Raw genomic sequence first — 25,024 nt, 5'->3', positions numbered from 1 at the left:
ATTTGGGTGTGACTTTTCCAGGCAGGGAGTATTCTAAAGATCCTACAGGAAGTGAGCAGCTTCCACTGAGTATGACTCATTGGTCGTCACGGTGACCTGTATCAGACAGCATTAGTGCCAGAGTGTGGCCATGAAGGGGGGGGGGCGATTTTAGACACTTTACATTGGCTACCTCCGTCATCTCGGAGGAGTACGTACCTAATCAGGAAGCTGGGGAGAAGTCCAAAGGTCAGGGACTAGGACACTCAAGTTTGGGTTTTCATAAATCAATTTACATTTCAGAACCGTTCCTATGTTATTGACAGGCAGAGAATTTAAATGCAGAATACCTTCACTGAAATATGTAAGAGTTGATGAGTCCTCCTGTGTCACTGGAATACTAAGAGTTGCCAAGAGGCCCAAAAACGGTTTCAGGTTGGGATTATCTATGGGAAAAGTACTTTGTGTTTAGCACTTGACGTGCGCCTTAAATCATAGGACATACATGGAAGGTATATTTTCTTGCATTATGCAAATCTGATGGGAAATTATTTCCCTAGATACCTTTATTAGCTTGTAATGATAAAAGTGTGAGGCTGAATGCAAATATTAATGCCACAGATAATGGAGTCTTGGATGTGATGCTTTTGTGGTGAAACATAACCATGGCTTATTGCTGATGAATGTAGTTTAACAGTGGGAGTTGCAACCCGTGGGTGTTTTTCCCATTAGGTTGCTTAGGAACAGTCGGTCTGTATCTCTGTGACCATCTACTTCACACCCACTTAATCACTTCTCACACTTTTTTTGCTATTAAAAATTCCTCTTCTGTCCTCAAGATTGGCTACAGTTCACTCTTTCTACTGGTTGCCTTAGTGTTAGTAGATCGAAAATGACCTAAACTGTGACCCGGTTCTCTACTCTCATCCTCACAAGAAACACATCGTTCACTGGTGGTCATGGTAGAGTCTTGGACTGAATACATTCAAAACAAACTGCTCACTCGGGGAAAAACCCCATCAGAACCAGCCGTAGACTTGCCTTCTTTATTAATGGATACATTATATTTTTGTTGAATTCTGGTTTAGTATACAATTGATCCCATTTTATGAATTTAACATGCTACTACTAGTTTTAAGAAGAGGCTCATGAGAGGTTCTCAAGTTGAGCTATCGGCCTGTACATATTCCATGTGGCGTTTAGATGGACAGCCTAAGTCAATACCAGAACCATGTGCCATTATGAGGCTTGACTTTTCCTCTCATACAATCTGAGAAAACCCTCCTCATATGTCAGAGTAGTGAGATTACTGTGGATCAGCTAGCTCCACAGACCACATTCATTCTTCCCTCAGCCATACCAAGCTAATCAAGGGCAATAGAAAGAAAATATCCTCCTGGTTCTATTTTAGGGCTGTGTGGTAGCCTGAGATTGTGTTGGAATTCATTCCAGAGCCAGACATTCATTCTTTTACAAAACAAGGAGACCTGGAATGCCAGTATATAAATCGTTTTATGTAGTCAGCCATTTGCCAAATAGTCATTTGAATGTAATGGCTATTTTATCCAAGGACTACCATAATGTTAACTGTCAAATCAATGCTAAATGTGTCTCTCGGGATTTTCTTAAATCTACAATGATCTATTTGCAATAGGCATTCAAGTCAATCACTCTTACAACAGGGAACTCAGCTGAGAATGTTCAGGAATGGAGTGGAGTTGTGTCTACAGTGATTATTAGTGAAAAGTCTTGCCCAGCACTTCCAGCTATGTCATTATAGTTCATACATCCTAGTCTCAGCTATCCTTCCCCCTGCACCTCCTCCCCTACCCCCTTTTTCTTCTAGCCCAAGTGAGTATTTTTCAGACTAGCCAGTAATCCCCTATAGACCTGTCCTTACCTGACACCTTCATTGAGTCTAGTTATCTAGTATGTATGCAACTCTCTGTTACAGATTGGCCTCTGTTGCTGCAACTGTGTCTTACTGGTTAGGCTAGACTGTGTTGCAATTGGCTCATACAGGTTGGACACAGTTCCGTTGACCTGATGCTGTTTTACGGAACGCAAGCGCCTTCACAACCCAAATTGGAACTGGACCATCTAGCAGGCCTGTATTGACAGGGCCAGGTGGTGTAAATGTGCTTTCCCAGCTTGGTATTAAACCAATTTAACGTTGCATGAAGGAAAATGTTATATCAAGTGAGCCATGTAAGAAAACAAGTTTCACTGCTTAAAAAAAAGCAGCCATTGTAAACTATTAGCAGCAGGTGTCTTACAGTGTCTCGCTATAAGGTCGTGGTAAAGGAGAAGAGCTGATGAATGTTTTTTTTGTATGTATCTGTGAATATTGTTAGCATTTTAGTCTAAGCCCATTTGGCGATAGCAACAAAAGTGAGAGCCTTGTTTTTTTTCTGTCTCAGTAAGTCTCTGTGGCTAATGGCCAAGCAAATTCCCAGAAACCAGGTTATATCCAGTCTGCTCCCTCCCAGTCACCAATCAGAAATCCACAGCTGCAGTATCTAGACCACAGATCCAATCAGGAGAGAGCTTGAGACCTGGCCAAACTGCAGGTGACCAATCGTAGAATCTGGCAGCGGCGCAGCATAGGGGAATGAGACTGGCTGGGCGCAGCGGGACAGGGAGGAGTTCAAGCCTCTGAAGTACTATGCTATTAGAGTCTTTGTAGATCCCTATTCCCAAGGTCTCTGTGGTTTACAGTAGCTACCTTCTGGTCTGACCGAGTTACCATGAACAGTTTTGTACACACACACCTACACATTTCACAATATTCCTCATTTGAAGTATTGGAGAAATATAGATATTGGCATGTGTACTCGAGGTTGTTCCAGTCATTATTGTGGTATATCTATTGAAAATACCCACGGTCTGGCCGGTCGCGAGAAGAGAAATTGTAAACAACACTGGAAGCTATTACAACCATGTGTGACCATGCTCATCTTGTTGTCATGTCAACATACTACCGTGTCCCTGCATTACCCTTCTCCCTCCCAGACAGACTCTCTAGCCTACTACCATACTTCTGCACTGGAGTTGATGTATTAGCCTGCCCTGGCTGCCCAGAGGGATTAACAAAGGCTTGTCTCAACATACCGCCCCCTCCAATCCCCTCTAGCCTCCAGACTGTGTCTAATTCATGCGTGTGCTGGATTATGTACCCTCGACTCACCAAACACGGCTGTCTGAATGATCTCAGCACAGAGCAGGCTACACGCACACTGTCTCTTATCTCTGTCGTCTTACTGAAAGGCCTCTTAATGGGGGGACAGTGACAGTAAACCGGTGTAGGAGGGCTTTAATCTGGGCTGCCTGGTGGGGTGTGTGTGTGGGGGGGGGGGTAGATCCCAGAGGCTTGTCTGAGGGGGGTCTCAGAGACAGCCCAAACACTGACGTGGAGTTTATTAAAACTAGCACCACGTGGATTCTTTATCAGTTGTTTACAGAAGCAGAGACAAAGTAGTGGAACTTGGTCAATAACAGAAGGCTTTACTCCCAGTAATTCTAGGTTGAGCTGACGCTGACCCGGAGCATGGTATAGGATGGCTCTGTGGATGTTTAGAGCGCGGTGCTAATTCTGTCTGTGTTTGAACGCCACAATGAGAAAAAAAATAATAATGTTGTAATAAATCAAATGTTCCTGGGCTCGGGCTGTGGCGTCGGTTACATTATCGCCAGGAATGAGGTAATGATACAGACCACTGATCACTGATGAAGGGAATGCCACTAGAGTAGTGGGAGAGAGAGAAACTTAAGTAGAGATGTAAAGGAAGGCCTCCCTTTAAGGTTAACGCACAGAGTTATTGGATTTAGGACGTCTTGCATTACTGCAGGCATGACATGTGACCTGAAGGAGTCCAGGTGAAAAGCTTGGAAGTGAGATCACTGACAAGGTCATACTGCTATTTGTCACAATTTGGCAACCTTGTGTCAATTTGTTCGCAGAACATCCCTCCTCTGGTCCATCTGATTCAGCGGATATTTTGTTAGTTGCGCCTCCATAATGCATAGAGTGAGAAGAGGAAACTAAGTAATGAATGTGTTTCTGTGAGGGAGAGGTGTTTTTCCCGCAATTTCTCAACAGGCATTCAGTGTTTCTAGAAATGGGGAGCTTTCTAAGTCGAATGTTGCTTATTTATTGAACAGGAAAGGCTATTAGTGTTAGTACTGGGCTTATTTATTGAACAGGAAAGGCTATTTGTGTTAGTACTGTGCTTATTTATTGAACAGGAAAGGCTATTAGTGTTAGTACTGGGCTTATTTATTGAACAGGAAAGGCTATTTGTGTTAGTACTGGGCTTATTTATTGAACAGGAAAGGCTATTAGTGTTAGTACTGGGCTTATTTATTGAACAGGAAAGGCTATTTGTGTTAGTACTGGGCTTATTTATTGAACAGGAAATACTATTTGTGTTAGTACTGGGCTTATTTATTGAACAGGAAAGGCTATTTGTGTTAGTACTGGGATTATTTATTGAACAGGAAATGCTATTTGTGTTAGTACTGGGCTTATTTATTGAACAGGAAAGGCTATTTGTGTTAGTACTGGGCTTATTTATTGAACAGGAAAGGCTATTTGTGTTAGTACTGGGCTTATTTATTGAACAGGAAAGGCTATTTGTGTTAGTACTGGGCTTATTTATTGAACAGGAAAGGCTATTTGTGTTAGTACTGGGCTTATTTATTGAACATGAAAGGCTATTTGTGTTAGTACTGGGCTTATTTATTGAACAGGAAAGGCTATTTGTGTTAGTACTGGGCTTATTTATTGAACAGGAAAGGCTATTTGTGTTAGTACTGGGCTTATTTATTGAACAGGAAAGGCTATTTGTGTTAGTACTGGGCTTATTTATTGAACAGGAAAGGCTATTTGTGTTAGTACTGGGCTTATTTTTACTGTATGCATCAAAAGCGACATTTAGGCCTCACCTTGGGGATGTAACTGAAAGGAAACTCCTGCACAATAATAAACCTTGTGCTTCTCCTGCACAATAATAAACCTTGTGCTTCTCCTGCACAATAATAAACCTTGTGCTTCTCCTGCACAATAATAAACCTTGTGCTTCTCCTGCACAATAATAAACCTTGTGCTTCTCCTGCACAATAATAAACCTTGTGCTTCTCCTGCACAATAATAAACCTTGTGCTTCTCCTGCACAATAATAAACCTTGTGCTTCTCCTGCACAATAATAAACCTTGTGCTTCTCCTGCACAATAATAAACCTTGTGCTTCTCCTGCACAATAATAAACCTTGTGCTTCTCCTGCACAATAATAAACCTTGTGCTTCTCCTGCACAATAATAAACCTTGTGCTTCTCCTGCACAATAATAAACCTTGTGCTTCTCCTGCACAATAATAAACCTTGTGCTTCTCCTGCACAATAATAAACCTTGTGCTTCTCCTGCACAATAATAAACCTTGTGCTTCTCCTGCACAATAATAAACCTTGTGCTTCTCCTGCACAATAATAAACCCCACAAACTGCAATGGTTCAGAAAACCAGCATCTTCGCCAAGATCACATGTGAGGGAAAACATGATGTTCTTACTCTCAAACGCATACATATGCTTTCCAACAACAGTCCCTTGTCTGTACCCCTGCCTTGGCTACTCATCACCTTTACAAGATGAAAAACGGTGAAGTTAATTTGGCCAAGCTCAGTCTGCACTGCGGCGATGGGGAAGCCAGAGGATGGACTGAGAGACTTGACGCAAAAGGAAATGTGGAAATTATAATTTCTTCCCTCTGTTTATATAGCAGTAATTGATGCCATGGCAATATACAGTCAAGTATTTTTTGCATGATGTCTACACAATGGATTCCTAGCTACAATTGCTAGTCTAAATAGGCCATAAAGTTAATTTGACTAAATGTGGGGGTGTGCATTCAACACACATTTAGAGGTTTAATACCGTGAAGTAATAATGTACATGTGAAAATGTACTATTTTATATGAAAAAAAAATATGAGACTACTGCTATGTCTGAGAGTGGAAGTCTGTCTGAAACCTACCATATGTTCTTTGTTTAACTCTGATCTGTCTGTGGTCTCCAATCCCTTATTCTGTTTGGAGTTTCAAAGTCATGTATACTGCTCGAGCCTATTTGAGATTGCTTAAGCAATTTCAGCTGTTATTTAGTAGAAAGGATGCCTTGTTTTGGGGACATTGTGCATGTGCTTTGTGTTAGGAAGTGCTCGAAGTGAACATTTCCATTGTTTATCGTAATGCTGTAGATACTTGCCACCCTTTCTACACAGACATGCATCTGTGTGGTGGCAGACAGGCAATACCCATAGGGACGCACTTGAAGTGGTGTCAGACCTCGGGTCATCGGCTGTTCCTCAGATCATTTGTTTTGTGCAGTTGCCTTTGCTGAGCCTGAGAAACAAACCGTATTTTGCCTGTAGCAAGTTTGCACTCCGGTGTAAAACTTTCTCCATAAGCCAAACATTAAAATCATGGCTCTTGGGTTTTGCTTGTCCTTGGGGGTCCAGAGAAGAGAGAGAGAGAGAGTGACTTTTACAGTTGCTGTCTGTCTGCACTAAGTGGTCTCTGTGTAAATCTAGGCTGATGATTTCACCAGCAGGCCGTAGTGGAAGTCCTTCAGACCAGACCCGGTATGGTAGTACAGTGCACGATAGTGAGAATACCAGAGGCATCAGGAATACTTATACAGTACATTGCTCTTATTGTGTGGAGAAGTAATCCCTGAATAGTTGGCACGGTAACAGTATAGAGAGAATACCAGAAGCTGGCTGAGTGACACAACTGTGAGCATTGGAATGAGAACAAGTCTACATATGGAAAAGTGTATTCGGATGGCAATCCAGAACAGAACACCCCATATACTTGACTATTGTGTAGAAAGTACATGCCTTGTTTCACAGTATTTACAGTTGAGGGAACACACTTTCCATGGACTGCTTCATGTCGAGCTTAACATACACTCGTAATCAAATGTTTACTAGGGTCTTGGTGTCTTTTACCTAGATTTCCCCTCTCACAATATCCATAACCCCCCCAGGTCAAATCTATTTATACGATTTGGGCTGCAGATTATGGTCTAAGTGTACTTTTGCCCTCAGGAAATTGCATCCAGGATAGAGCTTTGCAAGATGGCCTCCTCTTTGTTGAGTGGGACACTCAAGCAGTTTCCAGAAATGCTGCATCTGCAATTCTCAGTAGGTCTTATGTAGTTTGTTTCTGTTATGCAGTAAGTCCTCCTATACATGATTGATCTCTGCTATCCAGTAAAGAGCCCTGCTATCACCAGGGACCGCTGTGCTGCTAACCTGGTGTGACCCAGTGAGCTTCATTTACTGTGTGTTTATGATGTTGGCCCAGTTGCATGCTGTACTGTAATGGGAGTGGCACAGTTAGGATCATTCCATACTTGGTACAGCTAGGAGACCCAGGTGCTTGCATGACCTGTGACTAAATAAGTTCTGCTCTACATATTTTGTTGACAGGCATCACTCAATCTTTTGGAATGCATTAGCAAATTCAGCTTTAAGCGTTATTGTTATTATGGCAACATTGGTGAGAGGATCAACAGTTTGTTTTAGTCGGATACTCAGTTCACTGTTTTAAGGGTCAGTCTTCTGATTTCCTTCTTCCTAATATAAAGTGTCTCAAACTAAACAAATACATTGAGTGTAGCTGAAGGAATTACAACTTTGCAGTCTGGGTTTGTTTTTTTTCTATTGGAGAGACGGGGCCTCAGAGAACAGGAAGTGGACTTGAGTCTAGAACAGATTTTGGAATAACATTTGATGTGAACATTTATTTTCACCTAATTCATCTCTATTTTCCTTGAATTCTCCATGCTGGTTAGAAAAAGGCTTTTGCTCAATTAGGATGAAATTGTGCATATCTGTTCCATTCAAAACTCGTTTTGATATTCTCCATGGGGATTAGTATTTCATGTGATACTATCCGGTTTGACAACAAGCCTTCTTTTTTGAGATGTCACGTATGTCTCAGAGAGAGCATTGATAGGGGGTTCACCTGTTTGGTTTCTGACCGGCGCATCCGGTGAAGTTCACAGCCCATACATAAAGTAGTCCCCCTGTACTCCATACTGTAACCGGACTCATCAGGGATAGGGGTGTTCAGAGGAAAACCCACTCAGGAACATTACAATAATAACCTTTTTAAAAAATACTGTCAGGGTAATTCATGGCAAAGATAGTCTATTTAGCATGTAATGTGCCCAAAAGGGAGTAGTTTCTCTATCATTGTGCTATCCTGCTGCCAGGCTATGAACAGAGACCATTGTGTAGTGATTTAGGGAGCAGAGTGCATGCTTTTCACAGGTTTGACTGGCCTATTGTATAGGAGATGGTACATGTTTAACCGGCCTATGGGCTGACACCATACTGTCTGTACCCTGGGGTTTAGGTTGGGAGACTATAATGGTGCTAGTTTCATAGGCAGATGAAACAATCCAATTTGTTCCAATTTTTGTGTAGCTTGATACAGTACAAACTACCAAAAGAGGCCCACCTATCCTGCATTAGATCAAAACGAACAATATTGATACAGTTTTGTGAAAAGTTAGTTGATTTTGGAACGTTACTCAGATTTTCGGGAACACTACTCAGAGGACATCTGTTCCCGCCCCTCTCGTTCTCCCGAGGAAGACCTGTTAGAGATAAGGGCTGAATGTTTACTCTTGGAAGAGGGTGGTTATGTTTGTCCCACGTCTTTCTTTACCCTGGTGGTCATTTAGCCACACAAGCCCCTCCAGATAATGTTAAGTGTTTCCTGTTTTTACAGGGCTTGGCCCTGACTCAAGAGAGACCCCAGACCAGCCGGTAGCCACTGGGCCATTTTACACAATATTTCTTTCAGCTCTGGGTTTATGAAGGGATGTCGCGAGTCATGGTTTAGTTTTATACGCGTCCAAATCCAAGTGAAAATATGTTCAATGGTTTACTCTTTAACTTTTGCATTAGTTTGAGTACATCGCAACTTCCTCCAACCCCTCACTCAAACTGATCATCTGTCTCCATGTTTGACAAAAGAGCATATTCCAAGCTGATCCATGTCTTCACTAATGTGATCCATGTACTTCTACTTATGGACAGTAGCCTAATTTGTAGCTAGTGTTTCCATGCTTTGGGAGGGGGCTGACTCAGCCCGGATACAGTATACCGAGTTAGATATTGCTCTAGATTTTGTTTTGAGTGAACATCTGCAGCAGTGAGGAGTCTCGCGTGACATATGTGCGAGGGCTGATACATACACATTTTAGTGTGGTGAGTGAGTGTACTATATAAGTAAGTGTGTATTACTATTATCTAGCATTTGCAAGATAATAGTAGGGGGGTTACTGTTGTGTGTTTTATGGCAGTTTTATCAGAGGCACAGCATCCAGCCACGCCCATATTACAGTGGTTTTGAATTTGATCCATTCCATGGAATGTCACTCCCTTTGAAATTTGAGCATTGCATTCCGCTCCACTTAGTCCACTACTGTAGATCTGTCAAATGCAATGGTAAGGCATTCACAGTCCACTGCAGCAATATCCCGCCTCCTGTGTCCGTTTCATCTATCGCACTACACCGTACAGTCACGCGATATTGTTCAGTGTTCTGTTTGGTTAGTTCTTCTAGAGCGCGGCAGTATTTTCATGTTTTGTTATCTTCTCCGTTCTACTGCAGTTGAAGTAATGCTGGTGCAACCACAGTTCCACAGACATCCTCTGGGTTCAAATGAAAGAGAACTGGGAACTGTGGATGTGGTTTGGAAAATGCAGAGAAACTTCTCCTTGAAACTGTGAAATGTTTTTGCAGGCTCCAATCAACAACTTTATTATAGATTATTTACTAAATGTGAATAAGGCTAGTCGACATGTGAAATCCAGCTGGAGTGTAGGCCTAATGGGCAGGAAGGTGATGTGGACTTTGACCTCAGTCTGTCAGAAGTGCAGAGTGAGTGTTTTTTAATGGTGTTGGAGAACAGAGCAGACCAGAGCAGGACTGCCACCATTTAAAAGTAGCTGCACTGTGTCTCTGTATTAATCTGTAATCCCTGTTTACCCTCCTGCACATTCTGACAGTAGCCGCTATGGTCTCTCTATCTGGCTGGCTGGCTCACTCCCTTACTGTACTATACACTGACTGACTGTTATTGACTATCTTTGTCTGACTCACTCCCTTACTGTACTATACACTGACTGACTGTTATTGACTATCTTTGTCTGGCTCACTCCCTTACTGTACTATACACTGACTGACTGTTATTGACTATCTTTGTCTGGCTCACTCCCTTACTGTACTATACACTGACTGACTGTTATTGACTATCTTTGTCTGGCTCACTCCCTTACTGTACTATACACTGACTGACTGTTATTGACTATCTTTGTCTGGCTCACTCCCTTACTGTACTATACACTGACTGACTGTTATTGACTATCTTTGTCTGGCTCACTCCCTTACTGTACTATACACTGACTGACTGTTATTGACTATCTTTGTCTGGCTCACTCCCTTACTGTACTATACACTGACTGACTGTTATTGACTATCTTTGTCTGGCTCACTCCCTTACTGTACTATACACTGACTGACTGTTATTGACTATCTTTGTCTGGCTCACTCCCTTACTGTACTATACACTGACTGACTGTTATTGACTATCTTTGTCTGGCTCACTCCCTTACTGTACTATACACTGACTGACTGTTATTGACTATCTTTGTCTGGCTCACTCCCTTACTGTACTATACACTGACTGACTGTTATTGACTATCTTTGTCTGGCTCACTCCCTTACTGTACTATACACTGACTGACTGTTATTGACTATCTTTGTCTGGCTCACTCCCTTACTGTACTATACACTGACTGACTGTTATTGACTATCTTTGTCTGGCTCACTTCCTTGCTGCACTACCAAGGAGTCTGTCACTGACTGTCTGTAACTTCAAATCACATTTTTTGGTTGCGTACACATATTTCGCAGATGTTATCGCAGGTGCAGCGAAATGCTTATATTTCTTGCTCCAACAGTGCAGTAATACCTGACAATACAAAACAATACACAAATCCCAAAAATAAAAACTAGGAAATTAAGAAATATCAGAACGAGCAATGTCAGAGTCCGGAATATATATTTACCGTGCCTTCAGAAAGTATTCACACCACTTGACTTTTTCCACATTTTGTTGTGTTACAGCCTGAATTTAAAATGTATTAAATTGAGATGTTATGTCACTGGCCTACATACAATACCCCATAATGTCAAGGTGGAATTATGTTTTTTGAAATGTTTAGGAATTAATTTAAAATTAAGATAGTATTCACACCCCTTGACCTTTTCCACATTTTGTTGTTACAAAGTGGGATTCAAATCTATTTAATTGTATCTTTTTTTTAAAGATCTACACAACATTTTCTAATGGAAGAAAATTCTAACTTTGTAAAAAAAAATGGATGAAAAATAAAATGCATACAGTGCCATGGGAAAGTATTCAGACCCCTTGACTTTTTCCACATTTTGTTACGTTACAGTCTTATTCTAAAATGGATTTAAAAAAATTAAAAAAATACTCAGCAATCTACACACAATACTCCATAATGACAAAGCTAAACCAGGTATTTTTTCTTTTTTTTGCAAATGTATTAAAAATAAAGCTTCACGTCTGGAGGAAACCTGGCACCATCCCTACGGTGAAGCATGGTGGTGGGAGCATCATGCTGTGGACATGTTTTTCAGCGGCAGGGGCTAGTCAGGATAGAGGCAAAGATGAATGGAGCAAAGTACAGCGAGATCCTTGATGAAGAGTGCTCAGGACTTCAGATTGGGGGTGAAGGTTCACCTTCCAACAGGACAACGACCTTTAGCACAAAGCGAAATACAACGCAGGAGTGACTTCGGGACAAGTCTCTGAATGTCCTTGAGTGGCCCGGCCAGAGCCCGGACATGAACCCGATCAGACGTCTCTGGAGAGACCTGAAAATAGATGTGCAGCAACGCTCCCCATCCAACCTGACAGAGATTGAGAGGATCTGCAGAGACGAATGGGAGAAACTCCCCAAATACAGGTGTGCAATGTTTGCACCAACTTTTTTTATAAGCCTAATTCTAGAATTACATATAGAATCTCTATTAATTCACGAGGATCTCTGTGGGCCTTGTCGTAAAGATTTATAATTTTAACTTTAAAATGTTTTACTTTTTATAGTCTCATGAACACAACCCGTTACACAAAACACCAAAAAGTGTCATGACATTTGGCGATTGTCATTAGGCCAGAATTAATGCGTCCACTGTTGTCTGCACACGGCTCAGTAGTGTCGGCCACTCATCCATGCCGTGGCAAAATGTCAGTGTTCTCGTGGAACCACATCACATTTTAGAGCGTAGGCTGTACCACTCATTTTCAGTGGTGTAAAGTACTTAAGTAAAGTAGTACTTTAAAGTATTTTTTACTTAAGTTGTTTTTTTGGGTGTCTGTACTTTACTTTACTATTTTTTTTGACAACACTTACTTTTACTTCACTACATCCCTAAAGAAAATATTGTACTTTTTACTCCATACATTTTCCCTGACAACCCACAAACTACTCCTTACATTTTGAATGCTTAGGCGAACACGCACTTATTAAGTGAACACATGGTCATCCCTACTGCCTATGTTCTGGCAGACTCAGTAAACAGAAATTCATCTTTTGTAAATAATATCTGAGTGTTGGAGTGTGCCCCTGGCTATCTGTACATAAAAAAATAGAATACAAAGAACATGGTGCTATCTGCTTTGCTTAATATAAGGAATTTGAAATGATTCATACTTTTACTTTTGATACTTAAGTATATTTAAAACCAAATTTACATTTAAGTCATTTACATTTAAGTCATTTATACTTTTAGTCTTTTACTCAAGTACTATTTTACTGGGTGACTTTCACTTTTACTTGAGTAACTTTCTATTAAGGTATCTATACTTTTACTCAAGTATGATAATTGAGTACTTTTCCCACCACTGCCGATTTTCGAATCCATTCGCACATTTTTCTGACATGCGGTTATGATAAAAAGTTGTGTAATAGCCTACAGTTTTCTTGACATTTTGTTTTAGTTATTGTGATTGGCTCAGGTTTTACCAGTACGGCGTACCCCCACTATTTATTTTTGCCGGGACGCCGTACTGGACTGTACCGCCTTACTTTCACCCCTGACTGTATCAGAGATTCAATGACCAGGAGATTGCATGTGATGAGCTGCTGCATTTTGCAGCTGGACTTTTTCGTTATCCTCAGCTAGCTCCATGTAGAGATATCCTAGCCGACTGGAATAACACTGGCTATTCCCAAATCTCTTGCAGAGCCGTGTCTCATTACGCTGCATACCAAAAATAGTGACAGAGACTTTAGCAGCCAGCAGCCACACCGGGCCCTCTACAGTATATATCAGGGCTGACTTCGCTGCTCTACTTTCCCCTGGCCCCTGCTGTGTAGAAACTGCAGGTCACCAAGTCCTCCTCCAGCACGGCTCAGTTAGCGCTACAACAGAAAGGGATGAATCAATTTATAAACAAAGCACTGTGAGCAGTAAGCACCACTGTTCAATCACATCCCATGGACAAATTCATGCAGTATACAGTCATTTTCATGAGTACATAATACTAGAAATGTTGTTTTGACAATGTACCTTTTTTCTGTTCCTACAGTGTATGTAGTAAATGTAATATTTGACATCTGTAGGAGCCTTCAAAGGGTATTTTTTCCCTGACGTTATACACCGAGTCACCTGGCTTGTTATATAAAGCAGGCAGACGGGCAGCAAGGTTTTCAGTTCCTGTTCAATTGAACGTTCGAATGGACAAAACGACTGGCCTCCTGGGCTTTTCACACACATCATAGTCTAGGGTTTACAAACACAAAACATCCAGACAGCGGCAGTCCTGTGGACGAAAACAGCTCGTTGAGGAGAGAGGCCGAAGGAGAATGGCAAGAATCGTGCAAGCGAACAGGCGGGCCAAATAACGGCACAGTACAACAGTAGTGTGCAGAACGGCGTCTCGGAACGCACAACTCGGCGGTCCTTGTCACGAATGGGCTATTGCAGTAGACGACCACACCGGGTTCCACTCCTATCAGCTAAAAACAAAAAGAACCGGCTCCAGTGGCCACACGATCACCAACACTGGACAATTGAGGATTGGAAAATCATTGGCTGGTTCGACGAATCTCAGTTTCCTGTTGCGTCATGCTGATGGCAGAATCAGGATTTGGTGTAAGCAACATAAGTCCATGGACCCATCCTGCCTGGTGTTACCTGTTCAGGCTGGTGGCAGTGGTCTAATAGTGTGGAGAATGTTTTCCTGGCACACATTAGGTCCCTTGTTACCAATTGAGCAACGTTTCCATGGCCCAAAAAATTCAGGCTGTTATGGAAGAAAAGGGGCTCTGGCCTGGTACTACCGTAGATGGGTGTATCTAACAAACTAGCCACTGAGTGTATACAGTATGTCACGTTTCAGTTCATTATCTATAGATCACAGCAACAGCCTTCAGATGAGATGACTGTAGTCTGCCTGCACAGTACATGAGCTTGATATTAATAAGAGGAATAATCTACCATACAACACCAACGTCAGATCATCCTGACAGTATAACACCTTCACTATTTAGGAGCTAGAGTTCTACAGGGAAGAAACATGTGTTCACTAATTGCTACCACTAGGCTTGTGTTATCTAATACTGTAAGATATGCTTTCAGTTTGAGTTTCTCAAAGAAAACCAGTTGGCTGAATCCAAATGCCCTCTATTACCATGTATGGAAAGTTGGAAACCAATCACGTGGAGGTTTTCAGATTTGTTTGACCTATTTGTCCACTTACCCACGTGAAAGAAATACTACAGTACTTACTAAATAATTCTATACTAAACTGTAGTAGTCTATAGAATACTATACTACACACTGCAGTATCCCTCGATCATGTGTAGTACTTACTATAGAATGTTGTAGAATACTATAGTAAATACTAAAGTATTATCTGCAAAAAAGCACTGTAGTAAATAGTACAGTAATGTATACAACAGTCCACAAAAGCACTACATTAATTACTTTATTATATACTATAGTTTTCGTTGACCAATTTTAGACAATAGTTAAGTGTAGACTTTAGATTCTGCAAAAAGAGATTACAGTGAATACTACAGTATAGTCCGCAAAAACAATACAGTATTTATAAAAAAAAAAATGTAAAAAAAATTATGTGGAAAGTTGTGTGTGAGCTGAGTTTATAGATGATGACTGTGTCATACCCTGCTATGTGTACCAGATCAGAACAGTGCATCTTGCCGGTGTTGGGTAGGGTAAGGTTTGGTATTCCCGGACTGTCTTTGAGCTGGTTTCTGTTACAACATTCCCAAAATAGTGATAGAGTAGAGGAGTGTCTGACCCCTCTGCTCTTTCTGCAGCTCATCTATGCATACCTGAGGTCGCAGGTCTCTTCAACAGGTTCCCTTCCTCTGCTCACGTGTCGGTGTCAGGTAGAACCCATAAGAACTAATAACATAGCTTCAACGTAAACCTGCCTTTGAAATAGCTTTGGAAAGGACACCATGGAATAAGCACCATCTCCTACCATCCACATACTGATGTCTGATAGACATCTTGACTTTTGATGACACTTCTATTGTAGGATGGCCCTCAAATAAAACAGAATTAATACTACCTACCAGGCCAGACAGCTTTACATGCTGCTCTGTAGGAAACTGAGTACATGAGTCAGTCACAAAGCATTGGTCCGGTTTGTTTTTAGTGTGGGAGGGAGTGCTAAAGCCTCTTGACTGGGGGAGAGTTCTCAGTGTTATTTTCCTCCCTGTTACAGAGGCGGACTGTCAGACTGATGGATAGTCCTCCTCTTGCTTGAAGAGTCAACTTTCAGAGTTCCCACTCTACTCAGTCACCTTCTCTCTCTCTCTCTCTCTCTCTCTCTCTCTCTGCGCGTACGTGCACACAAGTGCGGAGAGAATGGATACACTTCTCCCTTCATAACTCTCGTTCCAGACGGAGCCTCCCATCATCCTAACAGTTAAGCCAGTGCCTTAACCCTCCAAAAGTATGGACGCGAGTGGGTGGATTGCTGCTATCATTGAGCATGCCAGGCAGGTTAGGGCAGAGTCAGTGTGGCCTGGCCAGCCAGTGACCTCTCATCATGAGGTCAGACTGGAGCCCTGTACGTCTTAATATAATAATAATAATATATGCCATTTAGCAGACGCTTTTATCCAAAGCGACTTACAGTCATGTGTGCATACATTCTACGTATGGGTGGTCCCGGGGATCGAACCCACTACCCTGGCGTTACAAGCGCCATGCTCTACCAACTGAGCTACAGAAGGACCACTGACATTCAGTCAGGATTACAAATGAGGGCCATTCGTTGTTAAAATGGACTGTGGCAGAGTTAGAAAAACAATCCTCCCTGTTTTGGGACATTAGTCATTTTCGGGACATTTCAACCATTCCTGTGGTCTCATTTATCAATGGTGCATGCGCACAAAAATACACTAAACCTTTCGTGCGCTGGTTTTCCCGCAAAGGTTCGTATTTATCAATGCTGAACTTGAAGGGAAAGTTTGCGTATTTCCACGCACTTCTTAAACCATGCTTACGCACGACTCCTAGTGGTTTATCAATTGTAATAATGGTAGGCTAATAAACCATTAGAGTAGGCCTAATGATAAAACGGGTGCATTTTCTATTGGTAAGAAGGTCGCATAGCAATGTCGCCTAATATAGGATATTTATTGTACTTGTATTATATAGGCCTAAATCATAATCATATTGCTGGGCATGTATCCTTTTCTCACATGACTGGTTTATACACAACAATTAGTAGACTACCATTTATCAATCGCTCATTCAATAGTCAACCATGCTCGAAAGTAAAGGCCGCTGGCCTCTGACAGTATGGGTAGGGTACAGTATTGCTGTGCGATAGGAGCTCGAGTCTGCGCAACATAATATCCTGTTTAATCTCAAAACCTATACCAAGGCAGGACATAGAAACACAATCAATTATTGATTAATCATTTTTTTGGGGTCGGGGGGGGGGGCTTTTTATTTAGTACATTTCGATAAACAAAATATTGAACAACAATTCGTATTTTGCATAACGTGTGCACTGTAGCATTTACTTTTAAAGTGTTCAATAGACAGTTCGTTCTGCAAAATTCACTCACGGCCAGTGTTTGGCAGTCGCAGTTAAACAATGTCACTCGCTAATTTCTCGAAAAAAGATCACATTTGACAAAGCGCTTTAGAAACTGTCATGACCCAGTTCCAACATCTTCAAATCATACAGCCAATGAGGGGATTTATGTTACCATAAAACGCTAATGGAAGGCGTTTTCCAGGCGGGGTTGTAACGCGAGCGCAGAAATATAAAATGGCTCTGATTTATCAATGAAAACATGCGTCTATGTTGAAAGCGACAGTTTGGTAAATCTCAATTATTTGTTGCGCACGCAAATCTAGAATCTCCATGTAGGCCAGAATTGTGTTAGAAATGTGTGCACGGTTGATCAATGAGGCCCCTGGGCTCTGGTAAAATGAATGCCCTTATAAATCTCTGCAGACAAGCATTTATTTGAGCAATTGATTTCATGATGTAGGAGCAGAGGGAAGCTGGCTCCCCGAGGCATTGTGTTTTCACAGTAATATGATCCAGTGGACTCAGGTAAGAAAACATGGGATAAGCCTAAGGTTTTGAACTGAATGAGTGTCATGCAGTATAGCCATGGTCATCAGGCCACAGTGGCCAAAAATGTGTTAAAAGTGAAACAATCTTCTGTTAATGGCTTTGAAACAACCTCCTGGTGCATCTTGTCTAATGCCTTTAAGCTATAATGGAACTGTGTTCATCAAGTTATGTAATGGGGAGTTCCCTATTTAAGGATTAAGTCTAAATGGGATTATCACCTAGACTAGAGGTCACCAGAGAGACACGGCTGGCCGCGTTCACATGCTGAATTGTGTTAGCTAGGTTCACTGTGGAGTAAAACCAACCAAAGGCTATGACGTCTCTTATCTTTTATGCTAATTGTCTACAATGGGTAAGGAACTGTGGTTTTTGCCACACAGGATTTGAACAGTAGTGGGAGGGTGGTAGGTACATTCAACTCTGTGAATGAGAAGCATTAACCCCTGTCATATTGTTTTCTTCTCTCCCTCCTCAGGCCCATGAATGGAGCAAAAATGATGAGCGCCTCCTGGCAGCTGTGGAACATGGGGAGGTGGAGAAGGTGGCCTCTCTCCTCACCAAGAAAGGAGCCAGCGCGGTCAAACTGGACAATGAGGGAAAGTCAGCGTGAGTATGGAGGGTTGAGGGATGGTGTTGAGCCACACACAGATAAGAAACAGGGAATTGGGACAGCTTGGAGATTTAGGAGGTGGGTTTTGCAAACTGAATTAAAGGCCATTTGAAATATGAGTATAGTCATGTTTATTGTTTAAATCAATTACATATTTGCTCATCTTCCCCAGACCATCTACAACTCCAACACTGAAACTGTTTAAGTGCAGAATAGAAGTTGCAGTATGTGGATATTCCCCCACAGTTCTCTGATGACACATCCTACAATAGTTGATAATAATGGAATTGGCCCCGGGCAACTGTTTGACTCAATAAGCCATAGCCCCTGTCACTAGTGGAGATGCTATTGAACTGAACTGCCCTAGATACCCCGTTGAAGGAGGGAATAAGTCATCTGGAGCCAGAGAAGGTTTAGGTATTATCATGGTTAGAAAAAGTTAAAGAAAGTCATGCAAATCGCTGGTTCTAAATGAACTGCACCCTGACAATGAGTTGCTAAGTATAGCACCATAGAGATGTAATTGTATCTGTACGAGCATCGCTGTCATCGTATATCTCCTTTCTTCCTCCTTTTGTCTATCTGTTTAGCTTTGCCCTTCCTCCTATTCCATAATGAATATGTGCTAACGTCTAAATGGCATCTTTTGTTACTCATGATTGGGGAAATGGTTAAATTGGTGAGCTAATGATTCATAAAATGCACCCCACGCACTGTTTTGGCAAAGCCATTCCTGTGCCCTTCTCTCTTTTCATGTGTATAAACCTGTGAGAATCTATGGCCTTTCATTGATCGCCTATTGAACATGATATAATTCCAATTGTATAGAGTAGGGCATGGTCTCCTTTGTGTTTAACAATCTCCCAAATACCACAAAGCGTGATTGTGTCCTGATATTGTCCTGATTTCTATAGGCTCTGAATGGACTTGACAGCCATGCTCCCACTTCCTAGCTGGACCAGATAATGCAGAGGGACAGTGTTAATGTTTGACCTCTTTCTGACAGTTGTAGACAGAGCACCACCACCAGAGACCAGTGAAAGATGACACCACTGACCTAAATATATTTAGTCATTTACTTTGAGGGAGATATGCACACACCAGCCAGCCACACAATTAGGGCTGGGAATTGCCAGGGACCTCACGATACGATATTATCACAATACTTAGTTGCCGATACAATATGTATTGCGATTCTCGCGATCCTATGTGCTATGAATCGGAAACTGTGATTTTATTGCGATTTGATGTCCCCAAAATATTGCTCACTATATATCTGCTGCAGAGAGACAAGAGAAAGAATGAGAATGAGTTTTGATCAGTCCGGGAATGAAAGGGCTGAAAACATGTTGGCTCACTATTTAAAAAGAAGATGGTGGACAAGCTATGGGATGAAAACTACCAGAGTTTTGGCACAGGTACAGCTGAATACAGAAACTATATATATATATATATATATAAGGTCAGATATGTAAACAATGGTGTCTTTGTATTGAGTGACATTAAAAACACCTACGTAGCCTGATAGTTACATATTGCAAACGATATTATATAGACATTTGACTCCAAGAATCGATTTGTAATATATATATATATATTACAAATTTGATTTGTATATATATATATATAGAGAGAGACATTTGACTCCAAGTATCGATTTGTAATATATATATATATATATATATATATATATATATATATATATATACACACACACATATATATATTACAAATCAATACTTGGAGTCAAATATCTATACTTGGAGTCAGATGTCTATATAATATCGTCCAAAAATAATATTGCAATATGTAACTATCAGGCTACGTAGGTGTTTTTAATGTCACTCAATACAAAGACACCATTGTTTACATATCAGACCTTCCCATGTTTCCCAGAAGGACACGCACTGACTGGCATGGCATTCCCAAACAGTCAGTGTAGCCATGGAGATACTGGAGACTTCTCATTTATACATAATGACTGGAATGGGTGGTGGTGTTGGTGCTGGTGTCTGAAAGCACGACATCTCTCATTATTATTATTATTATTATTATTATTGCAAAACACACACAGACAGATAATCATGTGATAACTCTGTTTGTGTGTGTGTGTGTGTCCTATGTAGCCTGATTCATTAGGAAAATGTAACTCATTCAGTTCATTACATGACGTGTAACTGCAAGTCATTGTCTTAAATTAATATTGATAATATCGTTTTCTAGGAGTTAAATTGTGCCCTTCCACTTGTGCTTGTTATCATAAATGAATAATAATTTATTGACCTAGCAATTGATGTCCCGAGGCAGTGTAATTGGTGTTGAAATGAGGCTCACCGTGGAAGCTGTTGAAGAATGCTTAATTAAACATTCATTAAAAATGAAACGGACTATTCTGGCTGTGCCAGGCATATCAAACATGTTAGTCAGGCAAGTGTGTTTGATTAATGCCTTTCCATTCTGAGGGTAATTCATTTCAGCAGATACACTGTGTAAGCTCTATTAAATAGTCTAGACACTTAACTTATCTAAACACTTGCTTATCTAAATGGTCCAATATTAGATCATCCATGTTCATTACAAAAAAAAATCTGTGTTCTTCCAAAAACAAATATGTGAAAGAAATGGTCTCGTTATCTCTTCCAATTAAAATCACAACTTTTCACAGCAGAACTGAATTATTAACAGGTGCAAACACACTTGGATGATTACTCAGTCTGACTACTTCAGTATTTCCCTCACACGTCCTTGGATCAGACAAAGTCATTTGGAAGAAGTGCACCAGAATACTTGGAATCTGGAACCTGCTATGCGGTTTCCTTTAAAAAAAAAAATGTTTTCATAGTTTTGAGGAAGACATCCTCTATAGCGGTGGTAATTGCTCTGTTGTCGTGTTCTTGAGTTGAACGGTGCTAGAGGCCATGCGGGTGTGTGGTGTGTGTGTGTGCGTGCGTGCGTATTAGCTCAGAGTCTGCTTGATGGCCTGGAGCAGAGCTCATTGATTCACAGCAATGCACTCCCCCTGTTCTAACACCACATTCCGTAGCACTGAATTCAAAAGTCACCTCCCCACTTAACCTTCTCTTGATGTTTCCAACTTGAAGAAGCAGATCTGGACAGTGATAATCATATTGACAGATCACATTGGTGAAGATTGAATTGTAGTGTTGTTGACACTTTGTTTGCTTTTTGTGTAGGGAATTGAAGTATTTTTTTATTTCTTCACAATTGATTGCTGTATTTTCTGTTTATTCCTCCAATGACATGTTTCATCTCCACTGTACCATTCCACTGTGTTAGACTGACCATCTCGATATGCTGTCTCTCCTCGTACAGTCTCCATGTGGCTGCCACCCGTGGTCAAACTGATTGTCTGGCAGTCATCCTGGCCCATGGAGTGGACACATCAATCATAGACACCTCAGGTTAGTGGACTGCATTCCTCAGGGTTCCCCAATAGGTGATTTTTATTTGGCGCCTTGAGTTTTCGGAGCAATTTTTTTGTAATTAATTTCCGTTGTTGGACATTTAAAGACTGTCAAATCACCAGGAAATCATTTTAAAGTGATTTAAAATGTTCCCAAGTACTCCCATGCATACATAGAGGTATAAACCCAATGTAATCAAGGTTTGAAATTATTCCGTTTTTCTCAAATACTATATCTGTTTGGGATTTTTGCGCTCAATTTTTAGTCTACAAATTATTTATAACTATGTTTTGCCCCCACCCACCCCACCCCACACACATGGCTGAATTGGGACCCCTGACATACCTTGTACTGTACCTGCCTAAAGATCCAGATTAATCATTCAAGGCAGAGCTACTTACATAACATCTCCTGAACATAGTGTAGGTGACCATTCACCTATAGACCTAATCTGCCCAGAAACTCTTCTCAAGTATGATTCTACTGCTAGTGGTTACAGATATAGATTTGAGACCAGCAGGGAGTTGAATTAAACTGAAGCTGCAACGTAAGATATCTCACCTGGATGTATTTTTTCCCCTTCAGGTTTTAGTGCTTTACACCTCGCTGCCAAAAACAACCATCAGGAGTGTGCCAAAAAGCTTATACAGGTGAGATGGAGCTACTGAATGAATGAAACTGCAAAGGTAAATGTTGACCGATAACTCACTCACTGGCTGTATCGGATGAAGCCATTGATATATTCTCCAGTAGTTCATCATTATCACCCGTATGTATGGGTCATGTGTATGCAAGCGAGCTAAAACAGTTGTGCTTTTCGTTGAGTCCCAATTTTAAAAAGAGTCTCTCTGACCATTGTGAAGATGGGTTCACCGAGTGACTGTAATGTCTTGTGGTGAGAGGTGTGTCATATCTGGTTGTGTTCTGTCTGGTGGTTCTTCGGTCTGCCCTAGTGCATCGGCTGACCTAACCCCATGACCTCTTCTCTATCCTTCACACAACTATGATATGACCTCAGTTCAGCCATGCGTACGTCCACACAATAAAAGTCTGTTAATGCATCTGCAGGAGCTTGTGGAAATCAACAAGTACAGTGGATTGCTTGTTCAAGTCTTGATGTAGTGAAATCAGGGATTTCTGTGTGCATGAACTGTTGTTAGTCAGTATTTTTTAACATGTCATAATTGTGTACGTAAAATATGATTTTATGAAGCTGTCAGAATTAAGTCTACACCACAGTGTGCATACGAGATAATACTTGGCCATTAATCAGAATGGCTGACTCTTACTGTAATATGATCTGCGAGTCAGTGTTAATTTCATCAACAATAACTATGATGAAAACATCTTTCAGTTGTGTGGTCTGATTGAACTGATCTGCTCCGCTCTCCCACACAGCTCCCAAGCCGTCACTTCAGTCACACTTTTGAACTGATGTGAAGCCAGCACACTTGACTTGTAACTAACCTCAACTAGAAACAATGTTTACTCTCTCTCTTACTTTAATGTAGGCTATTTTTGCCTTGATTGCATCAGAAGCTATATTTTCCTATGTGCTCTGTTTTTCTCTAATCTGTGTTGCTGCTCTTACACCTTGGTCCGCAAATTTGAGTTTATTTGAGTTGTCCTTTTTCCTATAGTGAAAAACTAATGCTATTTGAATTAGCTTTTTTCCTATAGTGAAAAACTAATGCTATTTGAAGTTGCTTTTTTCCTATAGTGAAAAACTAATGCTGTTTGAATTTGCTTTTTTCCTATAGTGAAAAACTAATGCTATTTGAATTTGCTTTTTTCCTATAGAGAAAAACAAATGCTATTTGAATTAGCTTTTTCCCTACAGTGAAAAACTAATGCTATTTGAAGTTGCTTTTTTCCTATAGTGAAAAACTAATGCTATTTGAATTTGCTTTTTTCCTATAGTGAAAAATGAATGCTATTTGAAGTTGCTTTTTTCCTATAGTGAAAAACTAATGCTGTTTGAATTTGCTTTTTTCCTATAGTGAAAAACTAATGCTATTTGAATTTGCTTTTTTCCTATGGAGAAAAACTAATGCTATTTGAAGTTGCTTTTTTCCTATAGAGAAAAACTAATGCTATTTGAAGTTGCTTTTTTCCTATAGTGAAAAACTAATGCTATTTGAATTAGCTTTTTCCCTATAGTGAAAAACTAATGCTATTTGAATTTGCTTTTTTCCTATAGTGAAAAACTAATGCTATTTGAAGTTGCTTTTTTCCTATAGTGAAAAAATAATGCTATTTGAATGAGCTTTTTTCCTATAGTGAAAAAATAATGCTGTTTGAATTTGCTTATTTCCTATAGTGAAAAATGAATACTGTTGAATATTAGGAGTGCAGTAATACTTCTGGCATTTTTGTAAAGCTCAAATTCTCCCATTTTCGGGTAGAAAATCTGAGCTGTAAATTGTTGAACCTGTAGCCAAAGAAAGTATTCAGACCCCTCGACTTTTTCAACATTTTGTTACGTTACAGAAAACGGATTAAATAGTTTTTTTCCCCTCATCAATCTACATACAATACCCCATAATGACAAAGCGTTTTCAGAAATGTTTGCAAATTTACATAAGTATTCAGACCCTCTACTCAACCCTTTGTTGAAGCACCTTCGTCAGCGATTACAGCTTCAAGTACTCTCGGATATGATGCTACAAGCTTGGCACACCTGTATTTGTGGAAGTTTTCCCATTATTCTCTGCAGATTCTCTCAAGGTCTGTCAGGTTGGATGGGGAGCATCACTGCACAGCATTTTTCAGGCCTCTCCAGGGATGTTTGATCGGGTTCAAGTCCGGGCTCTGGCTGGGGCACTCAAGGATATTCAGAGACTTGTGATGAAGCCACTCCTGCGCTGCCTTGCCTGTGTGCTTAGGGTCGTTGGCCTGTTGGAAGGGGAACCTTCGCCCCAGTCTGAGGTCCTGAGCGCTCTGGAGCAGGTTTTCATCAAGGATCTTTCTGTACTTTGCTCCGTCCATCTTTCTCCCGATCCTGACTAGTCTCCCAGTCCCTACCGCTGAAAAACATCCCCAAAGCATGATGCTGCCACCACCACGCTTCACCATGGGGATGGTGCCAGATTTCCTCTAGACGTGACGCTTTGCATTCAGGCCAACGAGTTCAATCTTGGTTTCATCAGACCAGAGAATCTTGTTTCTCATGGTCTGAGTCCTTTAGTTGCCTTTTGGCAAACTCCAAGCGGGCTGTCATGTGCCTTTTACTGAGGAGTGGCTTTCGCCTGGCCACTCTACCATAA

At 40.9% G+C, this 25,024-nt stretch overlaps 1 protein-coding gene across 4 annotated transcripts in view; it reads left to right on the top strand.

Annotated features, from left to right (window-relative positions):
* Positions 1-25,024, top strand: part of rai14 (retinoic acid induced 14) — a 44,017-nt gene that overhangs the window by 1,101 nt on the left and 17,892 nt on the right. For 2 of the 4 annotated variants that reach the window (XM_046369780.1, XM_046369777.1), the window contains exons 1-4: positions 7,093-7,179; positions 18,199-18,329; positions 21,667-21,755; positions 22,344-22,408. In XM_046369780.1, coding sequence (XP_046225736.1) covers positions 7,114-7,179; positions 18,199-18,329; positions 21,667-21,755; positions 22,344-22,408 — 351 coding nt within the window. In that variant the 5' untranslated portion in view covers positions 7,093-7,113. Of the gene's footprint in view, positions 1-7,092; positions 7,180-17,990; positions 18,076-18,198; positions 18,330-21,666; positions 21,756-22,343; positions 22,409-25,024 lie in introns of those variants that run through there. The other 2 variants (XM_046369778.1, XM_046369779.1) reach the window with 2 other exon arrangements.

This window comes from Oncorhynchus gorbuscha, linkage group LG11 (assembly GCF_021184085.1).
Source record: "Oncorhynchus gorbuscha isolate QuinsamMale2020 ecotype Even-year linkage group LG11, OgorEven_v1.0, whole genome shotgun sequence".
Classification (NCBI taxonomy): Eukaryota; Metazoa; Chordata; class Actinopteri; order Salmoniformes; family Salmonidae; genus Oncorhynchus; species Oncorhynchus gorbuscha.
The sequence above is the reverse complement of the archived record's forward strand: the minus strand, read 5'-3'. Positions and strand labels throughout refer to the sequence as shown.